This window comes from Antechinus flavipes, chromosome 4 (genome assembly GCF_016432865.1).
Source record: "Antechinus flavipes isolate AdamAnt ecotype Samford, QLD, Australia chromosome 4, AdamAnt_v2, whole genome shotgun sequence".
Lineage (NCBI taxonomy): Eukaryota > Metazoa > Chordata > Mammalia > Dasyuromorphia > Dasyuridae > Antechinus > Antechinus flavipes.
The window spans coordinates 178,837,226-178,851,247 of NC_067401.1; the positions used below are offsets into that span (position 1 = coordinate 178,837,226).

The 14,022-nt window shown below is 33.6% G+C and overlaps 1 protein-coding gene across 1 annotated transcript in view; it reads right to left on the reverse strand.

The window, feature by feature from the left end:
* The window catches only part of FBXW10B (F-box and WD repeat domain containing 10B), a 124,020-nt gene that overhangs the window by 57,202 nt on the left and 52,796 nt on the right, over positions 1-14,022 (reverse strand). Inside the window, exon 9 of the mRNA XM_051995625.1 lies at positions 5,238-5,386. Coding sequence (XP_051851585.1) covers positions 5,238-5,386 — 149 coding nt within the window. The remainder of the gene's footprint in view (positions 1-5,237; positions 5,387-14,022) is intronic.

The following is a 14,022-nucleotide window of genomic DNA, read 5'->3' on the forward strand; positions in this document are numbered from 1 at the left end:
TTTATCAACTTTTCTGATACACCTTTTGTGACTTCATTTTGTATCATCCTGGGCCCATTCAATAGGAGAAAGTTCAATCTTATTGCAACAAATTATAAATGTTTATTAGAATAAAGGATCACTATTTATGTGGACCAATAAGGCATCTTCCACTAAATAGCCATGAAACTTGTCAATTGTTGGTTACAAGATTTTCTCACTTCTCCTCCTATCACCCCAACCTGACACCTACAAATTAAGGAAAGAAGATTCAACATACTCCAAATATTAGCACTATTAAGATACTGAAAAAACAATAGCATGAGATCTTATACATTGAGTAAATCTTCTGTGAAGTGTTTATAGGGAAATATGAGCAAGAATAAAAAAATTTATGGGGTAGCTAGATGGTGCAGTGGATAGAGCACCAGCCCTGAAGTTAGGAGGTCCTGAGTTCAAATCTGGTCTCAGACACTTAACACTTCCTAACTGTGTGACCCTGGTGGGCAAGTCATTTAACCCCAATTGCCTCAGCAAAAAAATAAATAAATAGATAGATAGATAAAAAATGATGCTAAAAGAATAAAAAAGGCTGAAAACTGCAATGGTGCCCAGTGAAATCAAGTGAAGTTACCAAGTACTTATTAATGGTCCACTCTGTGTAAAGTGCTGTGCTGAGTGCTGGGAATACAAAGAAAAGCAAAAAGCAAAAAAAAAAAAAAAAAAAAAAAAAAAAGTTCTTTCTCCTGAGGAGCCTAGAGACACATCTACTAAGTACAGTGTCTTCATACTGTACTTCATACTTTTGTCTTCATGCTTTAAAAAATGAATTTTGAGGAGTCAAGATGGTGGAATAAAGTCAAGAACTTGCCTGAGCCCTCCCCCAAACTCTTCCAAATACCTTTAAATAATGACTCAATAAATCCTATAGTGGCAGAACCCACAAAAAGATGGAGTAAACAACTTTCCAGCACAAGACAAATTTAGAAGGTTGGCAGGAAAGATTTGTTGCACTAGTGAGAGTGCACGCAGGTCGAGCTAGTGCAAACTGAGCTCCAGAAAACCAAAAGCAGGTTATGGAGCAACTGAAGAAGTGGCAGTGGTGACAGTTTCCAGACCTGTCCAATGAACATTCCAATGCCCAATGGACATTGAAAACAGTTTAAATCAGCAGTAAAGATCTATCACACCAGGATGTGAGCACACAGTCCAGGACAAACAAAGCCAGCACAGTCCCAGTTCTATCAAATTGGGAGTAGGCCTTGGAAGCCACTGACTCAGCAGGAGCAGTAGCTACTCCCTGGAGCTCTCAGCTCACTGACAGTAAAGCGGTTGAACAACTGGTCAGAAGGAGATTGCAAAGGTCTCTTTGCTAACAGTGAGGCAAGATTCTTTGCTTTGTCCATACTTGGATGTATGTTCCTGTCATGGGTGACAGTCCCAGGATAAGGAAGAGCACTAGCACACCAGAACTTGTAGCCACATTGGAGTTGGGACCATCCTCCAAATATAGGGTAGAAAAGAATGCTTATGGTCACTCACAGACTAGATCACAGTCCAGGAGACTAGCAGACTCTTTCCTTAGATTATATCTTAAAAAATCCCTGGCAATACCTCTGAAAACAGTGCACAAAGCCCCTGAAGCTTTGGATATAGTACCCTTCACCCTGGAAACAGAACCCTATTTTAAGAAAGAGTCAAAAGTTATGTAATAGACTGGGGAAATGAGCAAACAACAGGAAAAAAAATTCTGAATATAGAAAGCTACTATGGTGACAAGGAAAATCAGAACACATTCAGAAAAAGAGTCAAAACTCCCACATCCAAAACCTCCCAAGAAAAATGAGGATTGATTTCAGGCCATGAAAGAGCTCAAAGGGGATTTTGAAAATCAAATGAGAGAAGTAGAAGAAAAATTGGGAAAAAAATTAGTGATGCAGGAAAATCATTTTAAAAATGAGTCAACAACTTAGTAAAGGAAACTTTAAAAAATTGTAGAAAATAACAATTTAAAAAACAGATTAGGACAAATGGTAAAGGAGGTATAAAAATTCAACCCTTAAAAATTGAGCAAAAAGGAAATTAATGAATTTATGAAAAATCAAGAAACAATAAAACAAAATGAAAGACAATGTGAACAGTCTCTTTGGAAAAACAACTAATCTGGAAAATAGATCCAGGAATGACTATCTAAAAATTATTGGGCTACCTGAAATCCATGACCAAAAAAACAGCCTAGATATCATCTTTTAAGAAATTGTCAAGGAAAACCACTCTGATATCCTAGAACCAGCGGATTCTAGAAATTGAAAGAATACACTGAACACTTCCTGAAAGAAATCCCAAAATGAAAACTCCCAGAAATATTATAACTTAATTCCAAAGCTCACAGGTCAAGGAAAATTTATTGCAAACAGCCAGAAACTATTCAAGTACTGTGGAGCCACAATCAAGATAATACAAATTTTAGCAACTTTTACAATAAAGGATTGGTGGGCTTGGAATATTATATTTTAGAGGGCAAAGGAGCTAGGATTACAACTAAGATTTACAACTAAGAATTCAAAACTTAAGTATAATCTTTCAGGGGGGAAATAGTCATTCAATGAAATTGAAAATGTTTTTCAACATTATTGATTAAAAAGTCCATAGCTAAATAGAAAATTTGCCTTTGAAATACAAGCTTCAAGAGAAGCATAAAAAGGTAAATAGAAAAGAAGTCATAAAGGACTTAAGGTTAAACTGTTTGCATTCATTTGTCAGAAGATACTTGTAACATATACTTCTCATTATTAGGTCAGTTAAAAGGAAGATATATAGATAGAGGACACAAGTTGAATGTGAAGGGATAATAAAAAAAAAAGGCGTGTGAGAGGAATGTATTGGGGGAAAAGGAAAGGAAGAAGTAGAATGAGGTAAATTAAAAGAGGCAAGAAAAAGCTTTTCCAGTGGAGGGAAGAGGGAAGAGTGAATGAGTGAATCTTATTTTCATCAGAATTGGCTCAAAAGGAGAATAGCATAATTCTCAATTCACCTTATAGGAAAGTGGGAGGGAAAGGAGATACGAAGGTAGGGGAATGGGCACAGAATGATAGAAGGGGGTATTGGGGAGTAGGTGATTGGGGAAGGGAGTATAGTTAGAAGCAAAACACTTTTAAGGAGGGACAGGATGAAAGGAGAAAGAAATTAGAGGAGGAAACAGGATGGAGGGAATAGTAAAAGTAATGGTGAAAAAAATTGAAGCAAGTTTTTTGATAAAGGCTTCATTTCTGAAACATATAGAGAACAAGTCAAATTTATAAAAATAAAAGCCATTTCCCCAACTAATAAATGATCAAAAGATATGAATTGTTTTCTAATAAAGTAATCAAATCATATGACTTTTAGTCATATGAAAAATTACTGACTTACTGATTGGAGAACTAGAGAAATTAAAATAATTCTGAGATATTACCATTATTTATTTGGCTAATAGAAGAGAAAAGAAAAATGACCAATGGTGGAGGGCTTGTGGGAAAAAGGAGATATTAATGAATTGTTGGTAGATTTGTGAACTGATTCAAACAATCTGTAGAACAATTTGGAACTATGCCCAAAGAGCTATAAAACTATGCATACCCTTTGATTTAGCAATACCACTATGAGTATGTATCTCAAAAGAGATAAAACATGAAGAAGAAGAGGACATATATGTATACAAAAATATTTATAGCAGCTCTTTTCTTGGCACAAAGTATTGGAAGTTGATAGAATGCCTATAAATTAGGGAATAGCTGAATAAGTTGTGATATGTGGTTTTGATGCAATACTCTTGTGCTGGGGCAGCTAGTTGGTGTAGTGGATAGACTATCAGCCCTGAAGTCAGGAGGACCTGAGTTCAAATCCGACCTCAGTCACTTAACACTTCCTGGTTGTATGACCCTGGCAAGTCACTTAACCCCAATTGCCTCAGGAAAAAAAAAATACTTTTGTGCTATAAGAAATGATGAGCAGGATTCTCTCAGAAAAATGTGGAAAGACTTCCATGAACTCATGCAAAATGAAATAAATATACCATGTACAAAGTAACAACAATATTGGAAGATAATCCGATTTAGCTATTCTCAGCAATATAATGATCCAAGATAATTCTGAAGGGCTTATAGTGAAAAATTCTATGCAATCTCAGAGGCAAAAAAAAAAAAAAAAAAAAAAAAAACTAATGCTATTTGAATATGGATTGAAGCCTACTGTTTAAATTTCCTTTATTTTTCTTGGAAGATTGGTTTCTTTTCTTTTTTTTTTTCTTTTTTTTGGTCTACATATTCTTTTATAACATGATCATGGAACTATTTGCATGACTACACTTGTATAACTTATATTGAATTGTTTGCCTAATCAGTGGTGTGGGGAGAATAGTAAGGGAGAAAATTTGGAACTCAGAGTTTTTAAAATGAATGTTAAAATTGTTTTTACATGTAATTAGGGAAAAAGAAAATATAAAAAAAGATTTTTAAAGATTTAAATGATCTTTTATTACCCTCATTTCCAAATATATCCCTCCATTTCCCTACCCAGAGAAGCTTCCTTATAACAAAGAATAAAAATGAAATGTTTAGTAAAATGAACTAATAATCATCTAGTCTGACAATATATGTAATGTTTAACAGCCATGGACATCACTAAAAATGGAAGAGATAAGCATTTTTTTTTTTTCCTCGTAGACCAAACTTGGTTATTCTAATCCATTTTTGGCAAATCCATTTTCTTTCCTTTAAATGTAAAGATTCCTACCTCCTCTCTTCACTAGGCCAATGGTGAATGGGTAATCATTTGACTTTTGCTCCATCCTCAGAGAGAGCTCTGCCTATTTTAAAAGGGTATGGGAGGCTGGAGTTCCTGTAATATAAATAGTTATTCTATGAACCTCTCTTCTTCTTCTACCTCATCAAACCAAATGAGGTTAATTTATCTTTCTTCCTTATAGGTTTCCATTTATATTACAAACATTTGTTACAAATAGACTTCAGCTACGTAGAATTATTTATGGAAATAGGGAAAGCCACAGAATTTAATTTGGTCTACCCTTATATTCTGTAAAAATGGATCCTTTAGACAGAGAAGGGGAAATGGTCTTAATTAAAACTGTGCATATGGAGCTCTATGATGAATGTGAGAAGGAAAAAGCCTTGATTATTTTGGCCCTCTAATCTCACCCAAGTCTTCCCTATACCTTAGTTCCATTTCCCCCACAATCCCAGACAGCAGGTACACATTACCTTAACAAGTGTAGCTGATGCTATATGCCACACTTTCACCAGGCCTTGCTCACAGCCGCTCACAATGTGGGTACTACTAATCTTTGCAGTCATGACAGGATCCTTATGTTTAAAAGTCTTTAGGCATTTCCCACTGACCATGTCCCACACTGAAAGAAGAAAAGAGGAAAAAGGGACCACTGGGTTAAGTGAAACACCAATTGATGCTACTCTATTGGGCACCTCCACTGAAGTTCTCATACAAGATTCTGCATAACCACAAGTAGACTTGATCCCAGAAAACTTCCATAGTTTCCTAATATTTGAAATGGAAATAAATCTTAAGGCCTTTCTAATCCAAATCCTTACAAATGGGAAAATGTTTCTCTATATTTCACTTCATCCTAAATTTATGTATAAATTACCATTGAAGTGGGTTGGAGAAAGGACCTGAGTCTGAATCCTGACTCTCCTTATTATCTGTGTGACTTCAAGCAAGTTACTTAATTTCTCTGGGTCTGTTTCTGAACCTTTAAAATTAGAGACTTGGATTAAATGATTAGAACTCTTCCATTTCTAATTATGATCAACAGGCTTCTTTAATTTGGTAACCTCAATTCTATTTCTCCCTTCCTACATTATTACTATATGTGTGTATCTGACTATTTATATATGTACATATTATATATGATACTATTTATGTGTTATATATTGCTATTTGTAAAAATATACACAAATATATGACATGTGTGACATGATATACAAATAGTACATATCTCTGATTTTATATTATTTTTATTATAAATATATAACATTACAAAACAATCAGTTACATATACTATATCTGTGTATCGCATCATATGTTATTTTTATATATTTTATATACATAATATATAAAAATGATAACATTATTTTATAGTATAACTATATAATATATTCTATATTAGGGAAGCTAGGTGGTCCAATAGATAGAGCCTCAGACCTGGAGTCAGGAAGATGCATTTCCTTGGGTTCAAATGTAGCTTCAGATACTTGCCAACTGTGTGGCCCTAGGTAATTCACTTAACTATGTTTGCTTCAATTTCCCCATCAGTAAAATGAGCTCTGAGAAGGAGATGGCAAAATACTCCAGTATATTTTGGGATTAACTAAGTGGCATTGTAGTGTTAGGCCTGCAGTCAGGGAGAACTGATTTCAAATTCAGCTTCAGACATTTACTAGCTGTGTGACCCTGGGCAAGTCACTTAACTGCCTATTTTCTCATTGTAAAATGAATTGGAGAAGGAAATGGCAAACTAGTCTACTATCTTTGCCAAGAAAACCTCAAATGGGAGGCACAAAAAGTTGGACATGAAGAACAACAATAAATTATAAATATATATATATATAATATATTGTATGTATATAGTATCTATAAATATAGATTTATTTAGATATAAACAATAGGTATGAATAGAAGCAGAAATTTAAGTCTTGCTTCTTTAAGTTGCCAAACTGGATTGATAGGGTGAGTTTCCTCAAGCAAGTTCCTTAAACCAATAAAGTCATAGATGATAAATATATGTGTATGTATAATATGTGCATATGCATACATATATTTATATATTCATATGTGTAATCTATATATTATATATTTAATATGTAATCTATTAGGCTTCTGAGGACACAAAGAATTAGAGATAACATCTTCCTCTACATGGATTTTTAAACTTTTTAACTTTTATTTGGGAGATAAAATCCATATGAAATAACATAACAATATAAGTCAGTATATGCTAATTGTGAATGAGTGGAACATATTATATACTAAGTACTTCAGCAATGAAGAGAACAAAATTATTTTTGTGGGATGTGAAAGTCCTGGAAAGTTTTCATGAGGGACATTGGCCTGGAAATAAGACCTGAAGTGGACTCTGAAGGATGAATAAGACATGGATAAGTAGAGAAAAGAATAGGAGAGTATTCCAGGTGATAGAAAAAAAAATGAATAATGGTTTCTTCTGCTTTCTATGGCAGCGATATCAAACTCAAAAAAATGGAACCTGTAGACTTTTTAAAAATCATAAATAACATTATCCATATTCTATTCTATATTTATTTTGTTAAACATTTCCCAATCACATTTTAATCTAGTTGGGTGGCCCTGGTGAGTTTTATGGACTGCATGTAGGGTATCCTCTATATTTGAAACCTCTGTTCCATGGTATATTTTGTGAATTTCCTGGTTTCAGCCCAAATCCTTAAGAGAAGCCTTGGATTTTTTCACTTAGAACCAATTTCATATCTTATTGTCTTTTCTCCACCTTTCTTATCCAGTTCTTTAAGCTTGAAAAGCTTGCTTTTGAAATGGTCCTCCATGGAAATATTAAAGAGCTGAATATTTGTTGTATTTAGGTACACCATATTATCAATCATATACAGTTGTAAAAAGTAGAATATATAATCCAGGAAATATACAGCCTCATGTAGTATCATGTAGTGAAAGTATAGAATCATACATGGATGATTTGAATACTGCACTGGTACTCACAAAATTTTTAAATATTTAGATTCAAGTTTTCTTAACCATTTTGTATCATGAACTCTTTTGGCGGTCTGAAAATGTCTATGAATTCCTCAGAATAATGCTTTAAAATCCTTATATTTAAATGCATAGGTTTACAAAGGAAACCAATTACCTTGAAATAAAGGTGTAATATTTTCTCCATCTAAGTTGATGAATCCTTCAAAATCTATCCATGGACCCCTTCATTTACCCCAGGTTAAGAATCTCTGATCTATAAGAATGATCTATAGTTGTGCTATAGTAGTTATACTAACTACATAGACCCTCTATGGTGTATTTATGAGAGAACACAGAATCATAAGATAAGAATGCATGTATAGCTTAAACGAATGCTTACATGATTAAGATCATGAATGAGCCATTTCATAACCACACTTCCAAATATAGAGTTACTATAAACCCAGGCCATATTTATAAATCTGCTTCATAGATGTGAGATTTTACAAAATCCCCAGGTAGATATCTCCACAACTGGGAATAGGGGGAGAGGTAGAAACAGAAATGCCATACCCTAAATACAAAGTTATTTCTTTGTTTGTTTGTTCTTGTTATTTAGAAATGCTGGTGATTTTTATGATGTTACTTTCTTTTTCCTTCTACTTTACTGACATTCTTGATTTTCTAAGTATTCTGAAGTTTTCTAAATAATGTTATTAGCAATAGGAATAATTTTTCAGTTAAATGAAAAAATATAGCAATATCCAGAAACAAAAAGTTTAAATCAAGGAACTATAGTCAAGATCATACAAGACTAAGCTGTAACTACAGGAAAAAGAAAAGAAAATCTTGGAAGAAAACATCAAAAGGCCAAAAAAAACTTATAATAAAAAATAATATACAACAAAATTGAGCATTGTTATTTGCATCAGGAAAATATTAAATTTTTTCTCAATAAACACAGGAGTATAAAAAGAGGTTCCCTTTCTTCATAATAGGACATAGTTCTAAATATCCTAGCAATCACGAGAGAGAGAGAGGCATAGCTGTAAGCTATGTGAAGAAAAATTATTCCTATTGCTAATAACATTATTTAGAAAACTTCAGAATACTTAGAAAATCAAGAATGTCAGTAAAGTAGAAGGAAAAAGAAAGTAACATCATAAAAATCACCAGCATTTCTAAATAACAAGAACAAAATCTAGGATGAGGTGATAAAAAGAAAGAGCCATTCAAAATGACTACAGAATGCATAAATTACTTGGTAGTCACTCTACCAAGATATATTTAAGACATATGTTTGTCCTACATCCTCCAATATTAATTAATATTTAATTTACAAAGATAATTTCTGATATTATTATCAGGTGAAATCACCTTTTACAGAATTAAAGATTCAATCAGTAAATCAAAGCTGTAAAATAATTATGAATTAAAAGAAAAAAAATGATTTCACTGAGAAAATGACTTCTACATGAAAAAGCAAGCCAATTTGGAATTTATCATTTCAATAGCAGATCAACCTAGTAAAGCACTTCAGCCAAACTCCTAATAAAAAAAAATTCCTTGAGGGCAAGAGAAAGAGAATTTTTGTCTCTCCTCTCATCTCAGACTCTGTATGATCTTTGAGAACTACAAAAAGGGGAATTTCATAAATGGAAATTTATGACACACCCATAAATGGAAAATAAAATACCCAATAACCAGGATTCTATAACAACATATATTTTCTAAGGTTCATGGAGAACTTTGTTATGTGCAATGGAAAGTGCTATAAACTTTTTTTTTTTTTTCCTGCTAAGGTAATTGGGGTTAAGTGACTTGCCTAAGGTCCATACAGGTAGGAAGTTCAGTGTCTGAAATCAAATTTGAACTCAGGTCTTCCTGACTTCAGGGCTAGTACTCTATGTGCCATCTAGCTGTCCCTTGCTATAGACTTTTGACAATTTTTCTGTACCAACTGTTCTTCCTATCATCTCAGTAAATACCCTTTTCTAAAAGCTAAATAAGTCTAATTGGCTGGTAATCAGTGGAGAGAACACCTTATGAAGATTCATAAACTACCAGATACCTAGTATCAGTAGGTCTGTAGTCAGCAACTTTGGAAAGAACTCAATCTCCCTATGAGAATGGGAAGTAGGGAATTGAAATTACAGAGGACTGACTGTTCAATCCTTGAATATCTTTGAAGCAATAAACACTTAAAAGAATTGGAAAAATGTTCAGTGCCCATGGCTACCCCATGCCAATATATAAAAATGATGTTACAAATTAAAATAATTTACAGATTTAGTGATAAACTTCCAAATGAAATATTTAATACAAAATGTATGTGTGTTCATAAAGCTGAAAAATGTCAAGTATTAGATAACATGGTTTGCTTTCATGGCAACATTATTATTATTTTTTTGGCTAAAGCAATTAGGGTTAAGTGACTTGCCCAGGATCACACAGCTAGGAGGTGAGTGTTTGAGACCAGATTTGAATTCAGGTCCTCCTGACTTTCAGGGTTGGTACTTTATTAACTGTGCCACCTAGCTGCCCCAACATTATTCTTTTTCTTGGAATAATTATATGCCTACTTTATGTACTCACCTGCTTTACAGAATTCAATAAAATATTAGACTCATGGGTAATAAAGTAAATAGAATTTCAAACTTGGAGACAGGATTTGACTTGAAAGATCAGGGATTTTGTGCTGGTATAACAGAGTATGTTGTCATATTTCAATGTAATAGACTCTCCAAGTCTCAATTTCCTCATTGGTAAAGTGCTAATAACCTCACAGAATTACTATAAGGTCTAAATGAAATAATACAGTGTTTTGCACAACCCAAAGTATTATATAAATGTTAATAATGAAATTCACTTGGAGGAACAAATAGTCTAGAATCTCAAAGAAAAAGATTTTTTTAAAAAACAGAAATTAAGAGGGAATAATACTTTCATACTTCATATTATATTGCAAAATATTACTCATCTTTAAAACTATTTGGTACTGGCTATAAAAGAGAAAAGTATATCAGTGAGAGAAAATCAGAAACTGAATTTAAAAATTCAGAGTTCAATAAAGAAACTAAATTACTTGGGAAGAAATTCTTATTTAACAACTCTAAGAAAACTGGAAAGCAGTTCGGCAGAAATGAAGTTCAGAAAACATCTTATACCACAATATTCTCAAAATGGTTATTAAAAGTCACATTATAAAAAAATACTGTAACCTTTCACCCTTTTCTCCTTGCTACTCCATTCTCAAGATTTTTGAAACACTATTTTTTCCTGGTTCTTCTTCTATCAGACCATTCAGATCTGACTTTCAGGTTCAAGACCCTTCTTCATCAATCAAGTCATGCCTCATACCATCCTTAACTCATTATTTCTCATCTCCACATCCAATCTGTTGCCAAAGTTTGTTGTTTTCACTTTTGCAATATCTCTTGAATATGCTTCCTCTTCTGTGATACTGTCAGCAATCTAGTGCAGGCTATTATCACCTCATACTTGAATTACTGCAATAGACTACAGATGGATTTGCCTGTCTTGAGTCTCTTCCCATTTCGATCTATGCTCCATTCAGATGATAAAGGGATTTTCCTAAAGCTCCAGTCTATATCACATGCTCCTCTTTCCTCTTCCTCTAGCCAATAAACTCCAGTGGCTCTTTAACTCCCGAAGATCAAATACAAACTTTTTTGGCAAAGTCCTCCATAACCCAGCCTTCCCACCTTCTCCAATTTTTTCTAGTTTTTCTCCATTTTACTACATTCTCTTTGATATACTGACACAGGGTTTTTTTGTTTTTTGTTTTTTTGGTCTTTTTAGTTTATTTTTTTGTGGGGTTTTTTGGTTTTGGGTTTTTTGGGGTTTTTTTGGTTTGTTTTCTTGCAATTCTTATCTTACAAGGCTGGAATTCTCTCCTTCCTTCAAGTCCCTACTAAAATTTCATCTTCTACCAGAAATCTGTCTCAAATCCTCATCTCTAATGCCTTCCCTCTTTCAATTGTATTTTATTGTTCCTGTATGTAGCTTGTTGGTACATTTTGGAGAGGCTTGTTTTACTCTTTTTAGATTTTGAGCTCCCTGAGGGCAAGGACTGTATTTTGCTTCTTTTTGTACTTCTGGCACTTAGCACATCTCCTGGTACATAGGAGTTTAATAAATGCTTATTCATTAACTGACTGAATGCCTATATATGTATATAACATATACATATAATGTACTGTGATCTAAATAATTATTATAATGATCACTGAAGTGTGTACAGAAAGATATATTAAATGGAAAAAACAAATAGAAACCACAATATTTACAATGATTATGACAACGTAAGTGGAAAGGAAAAAACAATGATGACAAACTGAATTCTTTGCAATTACAATAAATGAGCTTCCCTAAGAAGAGCTGAGAAAATGTATTTCTCCCTTCTCTGCAGTGTGAAAAACATTGCATATCCTATATGATTTAATTAATAAGTTAATGTGTTCATTGGTTTTCCTGAACTACATTTTTCTCTTTATTTTAAAAAATATTTGTTACAAAAAATTAGAAATTGAAGAGATGCCCATCAATTTGGGACTAGATCAATAGACTGTGGTATGTGTTTGTGATGGAATATTATTTTTCACTGGGAAATGATAAGCAGGATGCTCTCAGGAAAAAAAAAAACTTGGAAAGAGCTCCATGAACAGAGTGAAATATACTATATACAAAGTAATAGCAATGTTCTGGGATAGCCAGTTGTAAATAACTTTGTTATTCTCAGTAATACAATAATCCACAACTACTCTGAAGGATTTATAAGGAAAAATGCTATCCATACTCAGAGAAGGAACTGATTGTATCTGAATACAGATTGAAACCTTTTCTAGTTCTTTCTTTTTAATTTAATTTTTCTTGAGAGTTTTTATTTTCATTAGGGTGGGAGATATATTTTCTTTCACAACTTGACTTTTATGGAAATGTTTTGTATGATTTCAAATGTGGTTTCTTAATGTGGGTGGGAATAAGGGAGAGAATCTAGATCTCAAAAATCTTTAAAAGAAATGTTAAAAAAAATACATTTTTAAAAATTGTTACAAGGAATGCCTCCCAGAGCATGAGAAATGGAATAAATATGAAAATGAAAGTGATGAAAAGCTAAGAGCTGCTAATTATTTTTAAAACAAAGATAAAATTTATGTCTTTCCTATAAAAAAGGTTTCTGAACTAAAGTAAAATCTAAAAAAACCCACAATTCTTGGATTTGAAATTAAAAATTATAGTCTTTTTTTTTTTTTTTTTTTTTTTTTTTGGCAAATGAACAGTAAGGGCTTTGACAATTGCTAAAGACCTTAGCTTGAAAAAGCCAAGGTATCCCATGGTATCCAGGACTGTCTCCAGTCATCCTGATTTATATCTGGCCACTAGACCCAGATGGCTCTGGAGGGGAAAGTGAGGCAGATGACCTCACACAGCCTCTCTCATATAACTCCAACTCACTTGCATGTCATGGCATCACCTCCATGACATCAGTCATGGTCCTCTTTGAGAATGAAAGACAAACAAGAGTTAATGGAACAAGAATTTAATTCTAAGTCATTTTGGTGTTTATTAGCAACATGACTTTGAGCAAATAATTTAACCTGTCTAATTTTCTGTAGAGGGTCACAATCAGTAGGAAACTCTGGGTAAGGTATAAGATCCTCAGCCCAGAGGGAACCCACTAACAATGTCTAGTTCGACTCCCCATCTCTCCTAAGGGCTCTCGGCCTTCCATCCTCAGGAGTCCCACCTCATCACTTCTCTACTAGGAAGGTATATTTTAATCACTCCAACTTGGAGGCTCTCAAAAGCAGGAAACAACAGTTTTCAGTTTCCTGAACCTCTAAAAGGAAGGAGGTAGATTCTAATATCTCTTCCAGAACTAAAACTCTATGATTATCTCTCAGAATCTGCCACTTCCCAACTTCAGAAGCCTAGTGCTAATTTGCATATGTCTGCCATCCCCTACTCAGATCCCAAGTGCTGTCTTGCCCTCCCTGTGTCTTGCTTTACCCTGACGTTTCTAGTCCTTCCCATTTTACTGTCCAAAGTGGCCATAACTATAGCCAGGTAGGCAAGTTTAGCAAATGGGGGAAATTAAAAGTGAACTTGTATAGCATAAAATATATTTTTAATTGTGTATCATATGTATGTGTACCAGTTATGATGAAAACTTCAGGGGTCCTCAATCTATGGCCCACGACCAGACGCGGCAGCTAAGGACGATTATCCCCCTCACCCAAGGCTATGAAGTTTCTTTATTTGAAGGCCCACAAAACAAAG